General features: G+C 33.9%; 1 protein-coding gene across 1 annotated transcript in view; it reads left to right on the top strand.

Moving 5' to 3' along the window:
* LOC115885650 (leucine-rich melanocyte differentiation-associated protein-like) overlaps positions 1 to 22,688 on the top strand; it is a 60,259-nt gene extending 37,571 nt beyond the window's left edge. Inside the window, exons 2-5 of the mRNA XM_030904626.1 lie at positions 13,525 to 13,752; positions 14,367 to 14,506; positions 17,399 to 17,616; positions 22,524 to 22,688. Of these exons, the coding sequence (XP_030760486.1) occupies positions 13,525 to 13,752; positions 14,367 to 14,506; positions 17,399 to 17,616; positions 22,524 to 22,603 (666 nt within the window). The 3' untranslated portion in view covers positions 22,604 to 22,688. The remainder of the gene's footprint in view (positions 1 to 13,524; positions 13,753 to 14,366; positions 14,507 to 17,398; positions 17,617 to 22,523) is intronic.
* Positions 22,689 to 22,772: the final 84 nt, after the last annotated feature.

The following is a 22,772-nucleotide window of genomic DNA, read 5'->3' as shown; positions in this document are numbered from 1 at the left end:
ACGAGGTTGTGCCGACGTTGCGCCCCGACGTTTGGTCCGCGTGACACAACGTTGTCCCGACGGCCAAATGCTGCTTGGGTGATTTTGATGTTATTACAAATTTTGTTGCTAATATTATTCCTAATCTTAAATTGAAAATCGCGTTTCGCTAGCTACTGTAATTTTGGAGTTACGATTTTTTTTTTAATTTTAACCCCCTCCCATACCCCCCTACCAACCCCCCACCCCCACCAAAAACTAACTAATAGCCAGATTCTCGGGTGCCACAGTATTTTTGTGCCAAATTTGGTTAAAATCGGTTTAGCGGTTTTTGAGTTATCGTGTTACAGACAGACGGACAGACAGACATGAAAATTTTTTGTATTTTGGGCATTTATGACCCAAATAACTCATTTTGAGTGAAATTAAAAAAACTTTTTTTGTCGATCTTAATAGCCTACCATACCTGTTGGTATGGTCGGCTAAAAAATTATGTGTGCACTATAAAAGCTATTAAATAGAAGAATTTGAAGGACATCTATGAGAACCAACTTTTATTTTTACTACTTATTACTTTTACTACTTACTACTATTAGAAACTTGGGGTACAAACATTTTTTCAAACACAAAGTTTGATAAACTGATAAAAATACCTTTTATATATTATTATTGATTATTACTTTAAAACGTATTACTTTCAAAGAGGCGCATTTATCGTAAGGTAAACTTTCGCTACGCAATATATTTCTTGAAAATTCTACACCACAACAAACCCTTATTGTTTATCTTTTCATTGTTTCACCACCAGCTTTGATGTTTATAAAAGAGCCAATTATACGCCCAATAGAATCCGCTAGGCGTATAAAATAAGGGCCCTGTCTAGGATTAAATTTGATAAATAAAAGGAAAAGGAGCCTTCGAGACCTACTTGGATCGATCAATTTCTATATTCAATAGCAGGCGATATCGCAACGTAAATAGATGCTTTTTAAGAACAGTAAGTAAAGCGGAAATGAGATGAAAGTAGAGATGCGTATCGTAGATTGCAGAATTAAGAATTTTAAAATTAAATTTTCAGTTGAAATGCCACTTCTGATGCGAGTATATCTTATACTTGCGACCGTCAGTACAAGACAAATAAAGCAAGTAGGAATAGTCGTTTAAGGTACAAAGTTTTATAAACACTTTTTATATTTTTTGATAACTATTAGTTTTGTAATTTGGTAAATGTAGGAGGATTTTAAATACCTATAATCTCATAATGCCCTAAGTGTAAATAGGTGTATAGAAGTATGTAAATTTAAAGAATACATCTACACTTACAGGCACAAAAACGGGCATCTTAAAATTTTGATGTGTTTTAAAGTTTTATATAATATTGTGTTTTCGTTTCCGATTTTGATGACCTTTTAAGCAATTTGAGATGGGAAATTATGATGATTTACTACATATATTGCTCTGTAATTACATTCAGCGTTTTATATTTAGTTTCAGAGTTTTTTTTTTTATAACTTTTATTTTAATACACACATTATGAAGGTATTTTAGAACATAATGGCTGCCAATTTTTTTATCTCTAGGTAAATAAATGACTACATTTACACATTATTAACATACAGATATTCTCCTAATCAAGATAAAATACCAAACGAGCTAATAAAAAACGCAGGCACGGCTATCATAGAGGAATACACAAAACTGTTTAACATTATATTACAACATAAGAAAATACCAGAAGAATGTTAACAAAGTATAACAATACCCATTTTTAAAAAGGGAGATAAAACAGACCCAGCAAACTATAGAGGAATAACATTACTGAGCACCTCGCTAAAACTTCTGACTAAGATCATTGCGGACAAAATCTCCTCAATAGTGCCAATAAGCGAGGAACAACAAGGATTCCGAAGAAACCGATCAACTACCGATGCACTATTCATACTCAGGCAACTAGTTGAAAAATCCTTAGAATATAACTCTCCAGCCTATCTATGTTTTATAGATTTAATAAAGGCCTTTGATAGAGTCCAACTAAAAGACATCATCACCATCTTGGAAAGCAGTAATGTCTCGTAAGAACTCACAGAAATTATCAAGGACTTAAACACAAACACAACAACCCAAATAAGAACAAACTTTACCTTAACGCAGCATCTTCGAACTACGACTGGTATTCGCCATGGCGACAGTCTCAGCCCTCTGTTATTCAACACATCATGGATCAAGTAATAAAAACCGTCAAGAATACTGGATTAGGATATCGAATAGGAATGCATAAAGTAAACATATTATGTTATGCCGATGACGCAGTACTTATTGCAGAGTCAGAGGACGACCTCCAAAGAATGCTACAAGCTTTTAACAGACATGCAGAAAGACATGCAAATTTCCGCAAATAAGACCAAATGCATGACCATTACTAAGGAGTCTCTACGGTGCAAATTGGTAATAAAAAACAAAACTATTGATCAGATAATGTCATTCGAATACCTCGGATGCAAAATTACAAGCTCAGGATTCCTGGAAGAAGAAGTAAGGAAACAAGCCAATAAAGCTGCCGCAATATCAGGACATCTTAAATATCCCAAATGGAAAAACAAACATTTGAGCACAGAATGTAAGTCAAGAATATACAAAACCTGCATACGACCACTGATGACATATGGTGCGGAAACCAGAGCTGAAACATCAGTAACAAAGAGAATCCTACGAACTACTGAAATGAAGACCTTAAGAATGATAACTGGACACACATTGAGGGACAGACAGAGAAATGTAGACATAAGAGAAAAGTGCCAAACAAACGACGTTGTCAGATGGATAAGGCAGAGAAGAAGAGAATGGAACCAGCATGTCAATAGAAATGGGCCCCGACAGAATGGCCATAATAATTCGCAACAACGTACCCCATGGCAGAAGACCTACTGGACGACCACCTAAACGTTGGCAAGACAGTTGGCAGTCAACCTCGCAAGAGTTGCTTAGACGAGGAGGCAACCCGAACTAAACAGGCGATAGGCCTTCTAAAAGAAGAAGAAGAAGAAGAAGGAGAGGAGAGGGTATTTAATATTTGGACTTGCTTTAAAACATTATTAATTTAAAATATAATGTCTTTTCTGTATAGGAAATCTTACAGATATCCATATTTCCACATTTACATTTCCCGACTAAGAATTTATCCGGAGTTCCGTATGAAGCGATTAATTTGAATATTGCCACATTTATTCATGTGACGCTCGAATAACGAATTTTCTTTTGCAGCCCTCTAGGGACGTCAGCGAGAAGCTATAAAATCGAATCATCTCTCAGGAAATCTGTTCGAATTTGTAAATTCGATTTGAAGTTAATTCTGTGTATTTTTTGCTCAACCTGCCTTAGATTAGTGAATTGCAAATAAGGTTATTTTTAACTGCAGTTTTATCTGCAACCAAGAAAATAATAAAAGAACATAATTTAAAAACTTGACAGATTATTATAGATGTACACAGCTATGTATAAGCGATACCAAATAAACTTTTAGTTACGAGGGCGCGGTTATTAAATTCATTGTTGCCAACCATGGATATATTCGGCGCCGGGCTGACTAACTGGAATTTAAATTTCCCGCTGGCGATTCAGGTGGTAGCTCTGCTGTAAAAAATATCAAATTGTCACATTTATTTATTTACGTCCAGACATTTTGATTTGACAAGTAGGCTTAGTGTTTAATGAGAGAAAAACGAAATTTATGAAGTGGTCAGATAGAAATTTTGAGAAGAGAAGATATCTACAATTGAATTCTGAGAGAGGTAAGCGATATAAGTTTGAGGAAGTAGATACATTCGCATATCTAGGAGCCGTATTTCTAAGGAATCCAAATCTAACTAAATGGCAGGAAATAGATGTGTTAGCGCACTACAGAAAATTATTAAGAGCAAGAACATTTCTAGAAGTTGAAAAATCAGAATGTACCAAACAATGATAAGACCAATAGTGTTGTATGCATGTGAAACGTGGACGTTCAATGCAACGGAAAGTTCGCGGCTAGAGATTTGGGAAAGAAAAATACTGAGGAAGATTTATGGAGGAAAGAAGATAGACAACATATGGACCAGAAGAACAAATGAATAATTGAAGCAACTATATCGGGCACCGAGTATAACGGGAGTAGCAAGAGCACAAAGACTGAGATGGCTGGGACACATTGAAAGAATGGCTGAAGCAAGAATTCCTAGTATGATAATGAAGCGTGAAATAGGTGGAAAGAGAAGGAGGGGTAGACCGAGAATCAGATGGAAAAAGGATGTAGAAGAGGACTTGAGAAGGATAAGAGTGGATGGGTGGAGAATAAAGGCGAAAGACGGAAACAAATGGATAAAGATAACCAATCAAGCCATGAGCCTTTAGTTTTGTATGACGAATTTTTGGTTTAAGTGAATTGTGTTGTCATAGTTTAAGGTTGAAAATGTTTACTAGCAGACCTTGCTGTCTAAAACTGTTGTTTTTAGAGCTGCTTTTAGTGCGAAGAGTATAAGATGTCGAAGCAGCTTAACAGCCGTTGCAGAAAGCTCATTGCAACCTTATTAGAATATTTTGAACGGGAAAGCGGTGGTAATTGCCCGTATTTTTTATATTTGTCTACTAAATCTTTCAATATTTTATCTTATTTTTAGAAATTGAAGTATAGCCTGTAAAATATACGCTGATATACGGATTTCTTGGTGTAACGTTCCAATATCGATGCGCTCCAGTAAACAATATCAGGCATCAATAGACAATAGAGCTTTAAATTATGCCCTATAAGTTATCGTATTGCACTCTTTATACAGTCTGGAAAATATTCCTTTTTATTATTCGTATTTGGATAAATATTTGTCTCTTTTATGTTTACGAGTTCATTGCAAAGATTATTTTTATTAATCCTGAAAAATGTCATGTTTAAGAGTTTTACGACACAATACCATTTTGAAATAACGAGAAAAAAGAATAATATAGGTTTTATGTATACATAAAACCTATATTATTCTTTTAAACTCTATTAAAATGAAAGAAAAATCTTTAAAACTACAGATTTCCCGACCTAGGTTTATAGAAAGTTTTTTCCATATTTTTTTATAGAAAATCACCCTCTGAATTTTGCCATTTTTCTTAACACCCTGTATCAAGATGGGTACAACTTATCTTATAGCCATCTTATCCGATGGTCAAGCAGCCTTCATAGCGATCAACTCAGTAACCATCAATTCGAAGTTGGTCAAAGATTACCTAGAGAAGCTCAATAAATTAAACAAAGAAAATAAAGTCCTCCTACTCTGGGTGCCTGCTCACCAAGGGATAGAAGGCAACGAAAAATCAAACGATCTAGCTAGAAAAGAAGAGAACAGTCCACGAACTGGACCAGAACCGTTCAGCTTCCAAGTAGAAACCAACTTAAAGCGGAACTCAATAACCTGGAAGATTCCATCTGTAGCCTGGAATGGGAATCCTTCAAAGGGATAAGGCACTCGAAGAAGATTTAAGTAGAAAAATCCAGATTTTCAGGAGGTTTTTAACAGGACACAGTCTCCTTAACGTACACCTCAGTAGGTTGAAGCTGAGAAACAACGGCGAATGCAGATTCTGTGGAAAAATGGGGAAATACCAGAACAACTCATCACTGAGTACGCCGAGACGATAACCACACGTGCCATAATCTTTGGTACGACTGATATCGTAGATGGAGAACTAACCTCTGTATAAGCGTCTCAGACACTGGCTTTTGTCAAAGCCCTGAGACTATATGAATAAAATGTGATAACACGTTTTAGTTCAATTATAAAACTAAATTTATTTAAATTTATATGATTCAACAATTTTTAAATAGATAAGAGACACTATCTTATTAAATAAATAGACTATTATTAAATAAGAATATTAGAATATCCAATTACAAAACAACCAACAAAAAAAAATTAGAGACTAAAAAAGTTAATTTATTTTAGAACATCTTGAGGATAGATTCTCGTAGATGGTTAATAACTTTAGTACATAAATGTAAGTTAATTATTTAACATACTCTCAACTATTCCAGACACAATAAAAGCAGGTCTGTAATCCTCAAAAGAGTCGATATATAACATTATTTGTCTGAGACGCCTCTCTAAGTAGTAGTAGACAAATCGGTACTTGGGGGTCTATCTTTTTTGCCTGCTGTGCCTATGACGCGACGCCCCTATTTTATGTCACTCTTCAGACGTTTAATTGCCTCAGCAAGTTTTAATTTTAATTTGACTCTCTTGGAACGTCGTCTGCTCTTTACAACTTTACATTACAAGTCTATAGTGTCCGCCTTTCTTGAGTTTTAACTCATCATACAGTCTCAGGGCTTTGACTAAAGCCAGTGTCGAAACGATTTTACAGTTCCCCATCTCCGGTATCACTCGTACCAAAGTTTATGGCACGAATGATAGGGTGTACTGGTGTTTCCCCATTTTTCCCATAGAATCTGCATTCACCGTTGTAAAGTAAAGTAAAGATTTCAGTTAACGTCTCCTTTTTGCTGCCAGGGCTAATCTGAATGGGGCCTACTTTGTTTACGCGGAATCCGAACCGCGGTCCTCGGGCATATCATGATCAATGGTCTAGCGACTTGGAAAGTGTCTAAATCGACTATTACTCACGAGATATCTGATCTTATCCGGCCTCGAACCGACGTGAATGAGCAGTGTGTGTCAATAGATTTTACACTTTTCCCTTTTTTGGGCAACAGCACGATACAGAGTTTCGAACCGGTCACCCGTCCATCTACTAGTATCGCCTTACGTCGCTTAACTTTGGTGTTCTAATGGGAATCGGTGTTTCGATGTAGCTGGGCCGTTGCTCGCATTCACCGTTGGTTTCTTAGCTTTAATCTACTGAGGTGTTAAGCTTAATTTAACACAATACAATGTTAGCATCATCGTAGAACATTGTATTGTGGTGAATTAGAGTATTATTTTGGAACAAATTAGATTAAACAAATAATTTATTAATTTTATTTTTATTGTAATTTTATTAATTGTGATTAATAAATTTGTATTTTTATCTCGTCAAGGCGATAGAAATCGAAAAAATATCAAGAGACACCTTTTAATCGACATTAAACGGTCTCAAAGTGAGGTGATCTCCCAAGAGAGATGGCACATGTTTTTTGAAAAACCCTGTATACCTAATACTGCGGCTTTTACGGTCCCAACTTTGCTTTGCCAATTAATGGAAAAAAGATTTTTCGAACTAATTAAAAGAATTCGGCTTTTCCCCTAATTTATTGAAGACTTTTTTGGTTAATTGGGAGGGAATGTTTGGATAGTATCAAATAAGACACGAAAAGAAGATTATGCTGTGTCTGTTATTTTTTCCAACGTCTTTTTTTTTAGTATAACGTAAAAAATATTAATGATTTTATGACAAAAAATACTTTTTCCACTACGTAGCTATTTTTTTCCACTATCTACTGTATTAAAAGGCAATTTTTTTACACTAGTGCAAAAAACACCTTGACATTATTGATGACGAGTTTAACTAAAGAGAAAAAAATAGTTTTTTCCATAGAAACTGTTAAAATTGCCTTATATCTATCAAAACTAGTAGATAAAATAGTACTTTAACCACAAGGGTAGATTAAATGATACTTTAACAGCGAGGATAGGTTAAAAACTTTATTTCTTCACGCACGTTTTTTAATTGCTTCCATTTTTGAAAATTTTTGTATTCCTTTTCATAAGTTATTCGGGATTCAAATGGAAGTAGTTTGGATATGGCGTTTGTCGCCTCAGCCTGAATATCTGTTGGTAATTTACTTATTTCATTTTGAGTCATTTATGGCTCCAATTCTCTTTTCCAATTCTTTTCGGCCGACGATAAAATACCATTTATCGTCTTGTATATAAAATAACTAAAATTTTCGTAAAAATTTGTCAAAATCTGGAAGTTGAACCAAGTACATACTGAAGTATAATACTGAACACTTCGCAGCAACATTCCGGAAAAGAGTTTTAAGTAAAGAACAAGAACCCGAGACCTCCACGAGAAGAAATCAAAATAAAATTCAAAAGACTACTACTATTTAAAAAGAGTTTGTCCATCAATTACCTTGGTGAATTGTTCAAACTGCGACATTAAAATTAAAATGAAGGCAAAAAAAGTTATTAAAAAAAATATTTGTTTATAGTGTCACTGTAGTGGTAATATTATCCTGTGAATTACTGTAAAAACTTTTTAATAAACATTTAAATAAGAATTTCAATTCGATCGTAGAAAAAATGTTGTGTGCAACATGTGCAAAAAGCATGTTTGTTGCACTCAACATAATTGCAGCTCTCGACTTCGTCTTGAGATGCAAAACTCATGCATCGTAACGTCCATTTATAAAGAACAGACGACGTTCCAAGAGAGACAAATTAAAATTAAAAGTTGCTGACGCAATTAAACTAAACGTCTTTTACACACACATCGTATAAACGTCTGAAGAGTGACACAAAATAGGGGCGTCATAGGCACAGCAAGCAAAAAAGATAGACCCCCAAGTACCGATTTGTCTACTACTACTTAGAGAGGCGTCTCAGACAAATAATGTTATATATAGACTCTTTTGAGATTAAAGACGTGCTTTTATTGTGTCTGGAATAGGTTAAGAGTATGTTAAATAATTAACTTACATTTATGTACTAAAGTCATTAACATCTACGAAAATCTATCCTCAAGTTACTCTAAAACAAATTACCTTTTTTTGTTTCTAAATTTTTTCTCTTGGTTGTTTTGTAATTATATATTCTAATATTCTTATTTAATAATAGTGTTGCGAGCCGGTGTGGACTCGACCTAACCTCACAATATGGCCCGCCCTCGGATGACCTTAACATCGCATAGACACCGCAATGATTCATTCGTTCGAGAAGAATCGAGACCCACTAGAATGGACGCGTACATACGAGAACATTCGAAAACCTTCTCTATGCGCCTAACGATCTTTGGACTATTCTAGATTTCTTTTACCTGTCGGTATAAAAGCCGGCGGCAGTGGCCTAGAGAGGGCAGTTATAAATATACCAGTGCAGTTGACGCGCTAAAATTCAAAATAAATTCTTAGTTATAAATCGTTTGTAAATAGTTCTATAAGTCTTTTATCGTTATCGTTTTTGTTAATTAGTGTTAAATAAATAGTGTTTAAATAAATTGTGACTTTCTATCCACACGGAACCGACGAAAAAAACGTAACAATAGTATATTTATTTAGTAAAATACTAGTATTTTTATCTATTTACAAATTGTTGAATAATTATAAAAATTTATATAGTTTATAGTGTCACTGTTAGTGACAAAATTAAAAAGCTTTTTAAGAAACCTTTAAATAAGAATTTCAATTTGATCGTAAAAAAAATAATGTGTGCAACATGTGCAAAAGCATATTTGTTGTACTGAGCATGATTGCAGCTCGAGACGAAGTCATACGCCGTGAAACAAATATGTCCTTTTTGAACTAGTTACACAAACAACTATTTTTTTATAAAACTCTTAAGCCCCGCCTACACATGACGTTTTACCTGTCAGTTTTGCATGTCAGGTAAAACAGAAGACCATATAAAAAACTCAAAAATGGCAGTTCTCAAAATGGTCCTTAGTCTTTACTTTTTTACTTAAAGTTATAATATTACTATGGTAGCCTACAATATTTTAAAAAATTTGGAAACTTCTTGTCTCCTTGGTCTGTTTCTGTCCGCTGATATTTTGCTACAAACCTAACGTTTTACCAAAAGTGAATAATAATACCGAAACGGCTCTTTAGGCCTGGAATTTTCCTTTGACAAATAAGGATGAGAGCTGGGATTTTCGAGACTAATTATAAGGATTTGGCTTCTCCATTATCTGAATTATTAAGTGGATGAACCACTCTTCTTTTCTTGAATAATTAACAAGACAATTTCGGTTGGTATTAATTACAAGTGAACACAATAGACAAAAAAGGAGACTGTTTTATAAGCTAATTATTAGGTACTCTCTATGGATACAACTCACCATCGTAAGCTGTTGCTAGGATATTCTATCAATTTTAGTTGAATTTTTTAAACATTGTGAATGATTGTAAATTTTTAAGTAAAAAGTTTCATTCATAACCTCGCATTTAGTGGAATAAATTAGTGGTTTCAATTACGTTTTATAGTGTTTATATAGTTTACGATCATTTACAATATTTAAAAAACACAATTAAAATTAATAGAATATCCTAGCAACAGCATGTGTTAGTCAGTTGTATCCATAGAGAAAGCCTAATATTTCGGTTAGAGTTTAAATATCTTTGCCTAATATTTAGCTTATAAGACAATCAATTTTTGATTTCTACCCACAGTTTCTCTTGACGCAAGATAATCAAAGACCAAAATGGCATTTCTTGCAAATTTTGAAGTATAATTATTGGAAAAGCTAAAAGTTTGATAACTTTTTCTACTAATTAAAAATGGCTACCTATAATTTTGACGTTCTGAATGCTTACATTGAAATTATAGGAACAAACTTCTACGCTAATTGAAAGCACCGATTTATTCCACTAATTTAGAGGTTGTGAATGTCCTTAAATCCGAAATTCTTTAAGTTTCAATACTGAATCATTCTCTACCACATTCAAAGAAACATAGAGTATTTCGTCGAACACAAATTTTTCTTGTGAGAGCAGTATAAAATAAACGAAAAAAAAACTATGGGGCAGGTTTGAAGTGAATGATTAAGACTGAATGAATTAAAACTGTATACTTTTCAATTAAAAATGAATTTCCGGAAGTTTAGTATTATTTATTAAATATACCTACGCTGGTAAAGCCGGAAGTTAGAGGTGGCGTTATAAATTGTGCAGCAAATTTGGAGGCGCAAAACTTCTAAAGTTTTGTAGCTGACGCGAGGGTAAAGTAAGCAATACCTCCCGAAATTCCCGATAGCGACAGTGGCGCCTAATGCATATTTTAGCTGAAGGGGAGAATTCTGAAAAAAATTAATTCAATCTTTAAGGCTCATCAATGTCGCTCATAGGCTCAGAGCCCTTTTGTAGCAGTCACGAGAATGGCTACAAAATGATGGGTGTGTAACAAATCTCTAGAATGGTGTGGAACATGGACAGACAGGAGCAAAGACAGTCAGAACTATAGTGTGTCTACTAATGGAATAAGCCGAGAGCTACCTCGAAGAAACCAGTAAAAATGACGAAACCAAAACAGATAGACAAAAATAGTAAATGAGATAGTAAATACAGCAAAACAGACAGCAAAATCAGTAAAAAGCTGCTGATTTTCTTAAGTATACCATTACCTATACCGGGTGCGTCTCAAAAGTGGCTCACCAATATAACTTTTTTATTTTTTCAGATAAAAAAACGAAATTTTGTATGTTCGTATATGACATAAATTGGGATTGATTAACGTATTTAATTGTTTTCGACTACAACTTTTGATTTTTAAATGGCACCTTCGGTATTTTTTTACTTTATTCGATAGAAAATGACACTTTGAATCGAATGACATATCATATGTCAAGTTTTGACGTAGTCACTCAAAAAGAAATTGTGTCTTAAATTTCAATCTAGAGGGCCATGGCTGTGTTAAAAACACTAATTTTTAATCAAGGAGTCTTAGAAAAATAGATTTGATCGTCTAATGTTTTTAGTGTCTTGTCCTGACCGGTTAAAATATGCCGCAATCGTATTTTTAATCATATCTCAATTTTTTCAAATGGAACGAGGGTGGCTCTTTAGCATATTTGGAAAAAGATTTTTTTGGCGAATAATTTGATATCACACACTTGGTATTTCGAGTCAAAGTGTCGTTATGAACCGCATGTTACAAGTTCAAATAAACCATATGTTAAAATGTTAAAAGTTGACATATGATATGTCATTCGATTCAAGGTGTCATTTACTATCGAATAAAGTAAAAAAATACCGAGAGTGCTATTTAAAAATCAAAAGTTGTAGTAATTTCCGGTGAAACCGGAAGTGGCCGAAAACAATTGAATGCGTCAATCAATCCCAATTTATGTCACATACTAACATACCAAATATCATTGTTTTATCTGAAAAAATAAAAAAGTTATAGGTTTGAGCCACTTTTGACACGCACCCGGTATATTGGATAATGTGAAAAGTTGACATATGACCGTCATTCTATTCAGAGTGTCATTTTCTATCGAATAAAGTAAAAAAATACCGAGTGTGTCATTTAAAAATCAAAAGTTGTAGTCATTTCCGGTGAAACAGGAAGTGACCAAAAACAATTGAACGCGTCAATCAATTCTAATTTATGTCATATACCAAATCTCATTTTTTATCTGAAAAAATAAAAAAGTTATAGGGTTGAGCCACTTTTGAGACGCACCCGGTATACCAATATCAGCCCAAGAAAAAGTGTTCTATTTTTCCCACTTACTTTTTGGAAAATCTTACATGAAATTGGAAAACAACTAATACAGTTAAAACTATATTTTTAGTAAGACTATTTTTTACTTTATTTTGTAAAGTTTTTGCCGTCACTGCGTCACTGGATAGCGAATTTTGAATGTAAATCTAGAAAGTTTTATGAAGCCGTCCAAAGCTACACATGACCATTGTTTAGGGCGTGCCAAAGCGTCAAAAATGTGGTCTGGAACAAACTGGACAGGAAATTCCTCTCAACGATTTGGTTTCTATTCGACATTCGCAGAATTCGCACGAAATTTCATTAGAACAAGTATCGATTAAACTGAAGCAATTATTACTTTGTTTGATAAGTGTGAAGGATAGAGTTATGTATTGAACCTTATCTATTTTATCGTTTTTTTTTTCAATTTTTAATTGCAGCACCCATATATAAAGAAATATCTAACACCCTTAAATAATAAATCCCACTTCTGATGTAAGGGATCTTTTAAAAAATAAATCCCTCCTCTGATGTAAGGGATCTCTCAAATAATAATATTGTTTAAAGGAAAATAAGTATTTTAATAGCAACAATTGATCTCTACGACAAATTATTGAATAATAATATCTTAGTCTTCTTGCGTAACGGAGTTATTGTTGGCTGACTAATATTCAATCATCCTGATTTTAAGGAAACTTTCGACCATAAGATAATAGAGGCATAATTTTACAGGACCCCTGCTCTAAGCCTTCAGAGGAAAGTAATCAATCTGTATTAATATGAATCATCAATATTCAATTTGTTGCATGAAAAATAGAAATGACACGGGATTCTTATTGCTACAATATTATACAATCAATCATCAATAAAAAAATTAATGAGTGCATATACGGTTATCTCAAAGAAAACAAATAGCATGCAAATAATTTGTTTCCAAATATTTTTGTCAATATTTCGATAAAACAAACACATCAATATTATTTAGTGTGTGCTTCTGATAACTTTAGTTACTTTTGATGGGAAAATAATGCGTTGTGTCATTGTTTTCAGTATTTCCTCAAAACAAATGAAAAAATTGTGTCTCTCTCATAGCAAAAGGTTGCCGACCGGTGGTTTAGACTAAATAAATAATATTAATATTATATAAAAACAATACATTTTCTTTTTTCAGCTTTGCTACTGCGGTCAGAACTGTAGAAGAATTCCGGAAGCTTTGGGCAAACTATACGGGACAAAAGTTCACTGTTTGGATCTCAGTTTCAATGAGTTGGCGTCCCTGAGAGGTCTGGAAGCCTTTTCGGATATTCGGGAACTGGTTTTGGATAACAATCAGTTAGGGGATTCGATAGTTTTTCCCGAAATGCCATATTTGCACACCTTATCCTTAAATAAAAACAAGGTTGGTATACATATATACAGTATATGAGATGCCTTATATCTATCAAAAATAGTAGATAGAATAGTACTTTAACAGCGAGGATAGGTTAAAAATTTATTTTTTCTCGCACGTTTTTTAATTGCTTCCATTTTTGAAAATTTTTGTATTCCTTTTCATAAGTTATTCGGGATTTAAATGGAAGTAGTATGGATATGGCATTTGTTGCCTCAGCCTGAATATCTGTTGGTAATTTACTTATTTCGTTTTGAGCCATTTCTGGCTCCAATTCGATCAGCAATCGACACGAAAGGGAATTAAAAGATATTGACTCAAAACTGACTACTAAGAGACAGTTTTATTTATTTGTCAAATTAGATAGAAACCAACGCCAACCCAGCACAATATTTTTTCTACTCGTAATAAATTGCTTGAAATAATAATTTCTGAATATTTTTTAAAACGTAAGTCGCTATGGAAGAAAATATTGTTTTATACACGACGATAAAATTGCATTATCGTCCCCCGAAATTAATTCACTCGCGATTTCATTGCTCGTGAATTAATCTTCTCGGTCGACGATAAAATACCATTTTATCGTCTTGTATAAAAAATAGCTATTTATCTACAATTTTTAGATATGTGATCTGGAAACTTTATTACTGCAAATAAGAAATAAAACAAGAATATTGAACTATTTGAGTCTTTTGGGCAATAAAGCTTGTCCAAATCAGCTTTCCTGCGAAGAAAATAACGACGAAGATTACAAGCGATACAGGTAGTTATATAAATATTAATAAATATTGAAAGAGAAGAACTTTTTTGAAGCATCAATGACTGTTTTGTGTCAAGCCATTATTTTTTTAGTTTAATCTTTTGTGTAATTTATAGATGACATAGTGAGAGGCTGTATAAATAATTTGTTAGTCTTATCAGGTTTACGGGACATCCTATCCTACCTGCCTAATGCTATTGCGGTCGTATGTCCCACGTAGTAAACATGACCTATATTTTGCGACGTAAATTCCAAGCGTGTAAACCAATCATGTAAACAATGTCTATACCCTTGTAGATAGTTCAATTCTTAAAAAAGTATTTTTTAAATTTTAATTCCGCAATCAGGAAAAGCTCGATTTTTCTCAAGAAACGCATATTATGTGTTGTTACTATAGTCTGTCCAACGACAAAATCATTGACAGCGATAGATGTGTCTGTCATATGTCTGTCATTTTGATTTTAAAGTAGTTTATTTTATTTTACAAAGAAATAAGTTGGTAATTATTAAACTAGTCAATACGAATTAGGGATCACTTTGATAAATTTTGTTTAAACAAATAAAATATATTAATTTAAACATATAAACTTAGCAATATGTTCCTTAGGAATTAAGTTTGAACGTAGTGTAGGAACCTTGGTGTTCATGACGAAAAAAGTTGTCAAACTGCTGAAAATTGTATTTTTACTACGTTATGAATGACTACAATATGTATCGAAAACAATGCTAAACAATTTTTATCTTAATTGTCAACGGAAATATATATTTTTCCTAATAATGTGTTTGTTCTTCACTTCTGCACACCAATTTGTCATGGACTGAATGAGGCTCCAAATAATCTCTTGAGGAAAGACGTTCCACTCCTCTCGAAGATTTTCTCCCAAAGTTTGAAGATCTGGTGCTTGTGGACGACTTTGTAGTCTTCTCTTTAGTAGGTCCCAAAGGTGCTCAATAGGATTGAGATCAGGGCTATTAGCAAGCCAATCCATAATTATGATATTGGACTCTTCAAGGTATCGAGTAACTATTCTTGCAGTATGAGACCTGGCATTATCCTGTTGTAAGATGAATTGTGGACTATGCTGAGCAGCAAATGGAATAACATATTGTTCAAGAATCTCACCTCTGTATCGTTCAGAATGAATTATGACGTCTAGAAACACATGCAAGTGCGTAAGCTTATTTAAAGTTATACCTCCATATACCATAACGGAACCCCCCTCAAAATGAATTGCTTCTGAGCAAATATCCTTCGTGCCCTACGATAATTAGCAGTTAAATGCGGCACAACAACTGCTCGCTTTGATCGAATGTTAACTTCATGCAGTCTATTTCTTATAGTCTGAGTTGAAATTCGAGTTCTTCTGGTGATCGTAAGAAGATTTTGTAGGTTTCTTGCGGTAAGTGTTCTTTCAGGAAGAATGGCTTGAACAAGATACAGATCTTCCCGCCTAGTTGTCCTCCCCACTCGTTGAAGAAATGGTCTGTGGACAACAAAACCATATTCTCTGTATGGATTCCAAATGACCGATCGTGTAACATGAAAAAGTTGCGACGCGTATCGTTGCGACCGACCCTCCTGCAATAAAGTTGTGGCTCTAATGACTTCTTCAATATTTAAACGCCTTGTAACAACGTTTGCTCTTCCCAAAACTTTAAAATTTGCCATATTTAACACCAATTTTGACTATCAAGAAGACAAAATCACACTAAATAAGAAACTGATTTTATGGAATTTATGCGTCTTCGAGTGCGTCTTTTTTGTTATTTTTTATGATGGGAAAGAATTTCGTTTTTGTATCAATTTATGCATGGAAAATAACAAAATTGTTCCGATGGTATGCTGCTATAAATATACGGAGATCGGCCTATAAACATAATAAATGTAAATACAGATACACATACCGGGTCTCAAAAGTGGCTCACCCCTATAACTTTTTTATTTTATCCAAAAAAAAACGAGATTAGGTATGTTAGTATATGACATAAATTAAGACAGATTGACGTATTCAATTCTTTCCGGTCACTTCCTGTTTCACCTGAAATTACTACAACTTTTGATTTTTAAATGGCACCCTCAGTATTTATTTACTTTATTCGATGGAAAACGACATTCTGAATAGAATGACATATCATATGTCAACTTTTGACACTTTTGCTTAACACAAAATTGAATTTTAAATTTCAATCTAGAGTGCAGTGAGTTAAAAACTAATTTTTAGTCAAGGGGCCTTTGAAAGATAGATTTGATCGTATATTGTTATTCGTGTCTTGTCCTGGCCGGTTAAAAGATGCCTAAATCGTATTTTTAATCATATCTCAATTTTTTCAAATGGAATGAGGGGCTCATTAGCATATTTGGAAAAAGCATTTTTTTACTAATAATTTGGTACAACACACTTGGTATTTCGAGTCAAATTGTCGTTATGAATCGCATCTTGCAATTTCAAATAAACCATATTCGAAAATGTCAAAAGTTGACATATGATATATCATTCTATCAAAGTGTCATTTTCTATCGAATAAAGCAACTAAACACAATCAAAAGTTGTAGTAATTTACTGTTAGTAAAACAGGAAGTGACAGAAAACAATTGAATACGTCAATGAATCCTCATTTATGTCATATATTAATATACCAAATTTCGATTGAAAAAATAAAAAAAGTTATAGAGGTGAGACACTTTTGAGACGCACCCGGTATAATGTGATCCTTAATTCGTTTTGATTAGTTTATAAACCCACCCATAGTTAACTTAAAAAATATTAGAAACTTTTTTTAATGAAATAAATAGATTGGTATGGACGCAATCTGTGTTTTTTCCTTAATCGTCTGTCGAAATCTTACCTGAGAAAAAACAGAGTATATTATTTACATTTTTTTATTTCTCTCCAGATACTTCGTCTTATACCACCTCCCCGACCTGCAGTTTCTCGACTCGAACCGCGTGACGGATCGCGAGCGGCACGAGGCTCGGCGTAGAGGGCGCTTCATGAACGTGATAAGGCCGAAATCAGAGGCTCAAGGGGAAGAGGCAGGGATGTCCGATCTGTCACTGGCGTTATCCCACAGCCCCCTGCCCCGGTCCCTCCGCAGCCCCGAAGATTACAAAGGTAATTGGCGCGACTAATTCCGGAGTTTGTCTCTCTTGAATTGTGTACTTGCTGTTTGTGTAATTTTGGGCCGTTTCTTGTTTGCGAATGACTTTGTGTCAGTCCGGTGGGAATTGTACATAAAGATGTCGAGAGACTGTTTGAATATCTGCGTTTTAGTAGAGTTTATACGGTCTAGAGTGAGTCAAATTGAACATTTTAAAGAAAAACACCCATACAAATCATACTTCTTCAGCTATTGGTAAACTGCTGATGGCCACATACCATCCGGTTCAAAAGGACCCAGTCCAGGAAAGTTACCTCGTTATAATTCCGTTTTAATATACTCTTTTGATAATAATAATGTTATTTAATAACGAAATTATACCCCCCAGCACAAGAATGATACTTCTTCAGCTAATGGTAAACTGCTGATGGACACATGCCCTCCAGTTCAAAAGGACCCAGTCCAGGAAAGTTTTCTCGTTATAATTCGGTTTTAATATATTCTTTTGATGATAATAATGTTATTTAATAATGAATTTATACCGCCCAATCCAAGAATCATACTTCTTCAGCTATTGGTAAACTGCTGATGGCCACATGCCATCCAGTTCAAAAGGACCCAGTCCAGGAGAGTTTTCTCGTTATAATTCGGTTTTAATATATTCTTTTGATGATAATAATGTTATTTAATAATGAATTTATACCCCCCAATCCAAGAATCATACTTCTTCAGCTATTGGTAAACTGCTGATGGCCACATACCATCCAGTTCAAAAGGGCCCAGTCCAGGAAAGTTTTCTCGTTATAATTCGGTTTTAATATATTCTTTTGATGATAATAATGTTAATTAATGACGAATTAATACCCCCAATCAAGAATCACACTTCTTCAGCTATTGGTAAACTGCTGATGGCCACATGCCATCCAGTTCAAAAGGACTCAGTCCAGGAAAGTTTTCTCGTTATAATTCGGTTTTAATATATTCTTTTTGATGATAATAATGTTATTTAATAATGAATTTATACTGCCCAATCCAAGAATCATACTTCTTCAGCTATTGGTAAACTGCTGATGGCGACATGCCATCCAGTTCAAAAAAGGCCCAGTCCAGGAAAGTTTTTCTCGTTATAATTCCGTTTAATATATTCTTTTGATGATAATAATGTTATTTATCAATGAATTTATACCCCCAATCCAAGAATCATACTTCTTCAGCTATTGGTAAACTGCTGATGGCCACATGCCATCCAGTTCAAAAGGACCCAGTCCAGGAAAGTTTTCTCGTTATAATTCGGTTTTAATATATTCTTTGATGATATAATGTTATTTAATAATGAATTTATACCCCCAATCCAAGAATCATACTTCTTCAGCTATTGGTAAACTGCTGATGGCCACATGCCATCCAGTTCAAAAGCACCCAGTCCAGGAAAGTTTTCTCGTTATAATTCGGTTTTAATATATTCTTTGATGATAATGTTATTTAATAATGAATTTATACCCCCAATCCAAGAATCATACTTCTTCAGCTATTGGTAAACTGCTGATGGCCACATGCCATCCAGTTCAAAAGGACCCAGTCCAGGAAAGTTTTCTCGTTATAATTCGGTTTTAATATATTCTTTTGATGATAATAATGTTATTTAATAATGAATTTATACCCCCCAATCCAAGAATCATACTTCTTCAGCTATTGGTAAACTGCTGATGGCCACATACCATCCAGTTCAAAAGGGCTCAGTCCAGGAATGTTTTCTCGTTATAATTCGGTTTTAATATATTCTTTTGGTGATAATAATGTTATTTAATAATGAATTTATACCCCCCAATCCAAGAATCATACTTCTTCAGCTATTGGTAAACTGCTGATGGCCACATACCATCCAGTTCAAAAGGGCTCAGTCCAGGAAAGTTTTCTCGTTATAATTCGGTTTTAATATATTCTTTTGATGATAATAATGTTATTTAATAATGAATTTATACTCCCCAATCCAAGAATCATACTTCTTCAGCTATTGGTAAACTGCTGATGGCCACATACCATCCAGTTCAAAAAGGCCCAGTCCAGGAAAGTTTTCTCGTTATAATTCGGTTTTAATATATTCTTTTGATGATAATAATGTTATTTAATAATGAATTTATACCCCCCAATCCAAGAATCATACTTCTTCAGCTATTGGTAAACTGCTGATGGCCACATGCCATCCAGTTCAAAAGGACCCAGTCCAGGAAAGTTTTCTCGTTATAATTCGGTTTTAATATATTCTTTTGATGATAATAATGTTAATTAATGACGAATTAATACCCCCCAGCACAAGAATCACACTTCTTCAGCTATTGGTAAACTGCTGATGGCCACATGCCATCCAGTTCAAAAGGACCCAGTCCAGGAAAGTTTTCTCGTTATAATTCGGTTTTAATATATTCTTTTGATGATAATAATGTTATTTAATAATGAATTTATACCCCCCAATCCAAGAATCATACTTCTTCAGCTATTGGTAAACTGCTGATGGCCACATGCCATCCAGTTCAAAACGACACAGTCCAGGAAAGTATTCCCGTTATAATTCGGTTTAAATATATTCTTTTGATGATAATAATGTTAATTAATGACGAATTGATACCCCCAGCACAAAAATCACACTTCTTCAGCTATTGGTAAACTGCTGATGGCCACATGCCATCCAGTTCAAAAGGACCCAGTCCAGGAAAGTTTTCTCGTTATAATTCGGATTTAATATATTCTTTTGATGATAATAATGTTATTTAATAATGAATTTATACCCCCCAATCCAAGAATCATACTTCTTCAGCTATTGGTAAACTGCTGATGGCCACATGCCATCCAGTTCAAAAGGACCCAGTCCAGGAAAGTTTTCTCGTTATAATTCGGTTTTAATATATTCTTTTGATGATAATAATGTTATTTAATAATGAATTTATACCCCCAATCCAAGAATCATACTTCTTCAGCTATTGGTAAACTGCTGATGGCCACATGCCATCCAGTTCAAAAGGACCCAGTCCAGGAAAGTTTTCTCGTTATAATTCGGTTTTAATATATTCTTTTGATGATAATAATGTTAATTAATGACGAATTTATACCCCCCAATCCAAGAATCATACTTCTTCAGCTATTGGTAAACTGCTGATGGCCACATGCCATCCAGTTCAAAAGGACCCAGTCCAGGAAAGTTTTCTCGTTATAATTCGGTTTTAATATATTCTTTTGATGATAATAATGTTATTTAATTATGAATTTATACCCCCCAATCCAAGAATCATACTTCTTCAGCTATTGGTAAACTGCTGATGGCCACATACCATCCAGTTCAAAAAGGACCCAGTCCAGGAAAGTTTTCTCGTTATAATTCGGTTTTAATATATTCTTTTGATGACAATAATGTCATTTAATGACGAATTTATATCCCCCAGCACAAGAATCACACTTCTTCAGCTATTGGTAAACTGCTGATGGCCACATGCCATCCAGTTTAAAAGGAGCCAGTCCAGGAAAGTTTTTCGTTATAATTCGGTTTTAATATATTCTTTTGATGATAATAATGTTATTAATGACTGAATTTATATCCCCCAACACAAGAATCATACTTCTTCAGCTATTGGTAAACTGCTGATGGCCACATGCCATCCAGTTCAAAAAGACCCAGTCCAGGAAAGTTTTCTCGTTATAATTCGGTTTTAATATATTCTTTTGATGATAATAATGTCAATTAATGACGAATTAATACCCCCAAGCACAAGAATCACACTTCTTCAGCTATTGGTAAACTGCTGATGGCCACATGCCATCCAGTTTAAAAAGGAGCCAGTCCAGGAAAGTTTTCTCGTTATAATTCGGTTTTAATATATTCTTTTGATGATAATAATGGTATTTAATAATGAATTTATGCCCCCCAATCTAAGAATCATACTTCTTCAGCTAATGGTAAACTGCTGATGGACACATACCATCCGGTTCAAAAGGACTTAGTCCAGGAAATGTTTTCTCGTTATAATTCGGTTTTTATATATTCTTTTGGTGATAATAATGTTATTTAATGACGAATTTATACCCCCCAGCACAAGAGTCATACTTCTTCAGCTATTGGTAAACTGCTGATGGCCACATGCCATCCAGTTCAAAAGGACCCAGTCCAGGAAAGTTTTCTCGTTATAATTCGGTTTTACTATATTCTTTTGATGATAATAATGTTATTTAATACTGAATTTATACCACACAACCCAATAATCATATTTCTTCAGCTAATGGTAAACTGCTGATGGACACATACATCCATGAACAGTCTTTATGTTGTAAGAGCATTAATTTAAGTTTTATCATCTCTTTTATCACCCTTCTATCATTCTGTAATTCGTAAAGACAAATGCTATTCACTCTTCCTAATTTAATCGTTTGCCTTAAAAGCACGAGCCTGTACGAATAATTTAGGCTCTTATTCTTATATTCTCCCGTGACGTAACAGGAATAATAAATTTAGAACGTATACTTTTGGTTTCAAAATGGCTTAAATTAGTATAATGCGTTGTGATGATTAGTATATAGGATTTTAGCTTAATGGAACCTACTTTTATGAAAGATAAAATCATATATTTGTTTCATATAGAAAATTTAATATTAGGTACCCGTGATTATGTATAAATAAGGATATTACTAAAGCAAGGTCCAGACGTAACGACTTATCGTATGGCCGGCTTGCGTCGGCAAAATGTTGCGTATAAAACGTATAGTAGTACATTTTATCTGCAACGGTATTTTAACGCAAACAAGTTGCGTCTAGCCCGCGCTTTAGTCTTATGTCTATTTGTCTGCTATTCCTGTGTTTTCCAATCTTTAAAAGCATTTCTTTAAATTCCAATTTTCTTTTTACATCATTTATAATAATTTTATATTTTTGCAGGAGCTTATGGTAGGTGCAGGTACCGTTACAGTGGTAAACATTCGGAGGGAAATAGGTTTATTTGCAATAATGACTTGTAAGATCTTAACTATTGCATGTTATTTACCTTATTATGTCTTTATACTCACTGATGTATCTCATTTTTAAATAAAAAAGCGTAGGTATTACAAATTCCAGATTATTTTATTTGTTTCCTAATGATTATACCTGCAAAGCATTCATTTTTACAGTTATCTAATTTATTTGCCT

Source organism: Sitophilus oryzae, unplaced genomic scaffold, assembly GCF_002938485.1.
Source record: "Sitophilus oryzae breed Bouriz unplaced genomic scaffold, Soryzae_2.0 scaffold_410_pilon_pilon, whole genome shotgun sequence".
Taxonomy (NCBI): domain Eukaryota; kingdom Metazoa; phylum Arthropoda; class Insecta; order Coleoptera; family Curculionidae; genus Sitophilus; species Sitophilus oryzae.
This window is presented reverse-complemented; position numbering and strand designations above follow the sequence as displayed.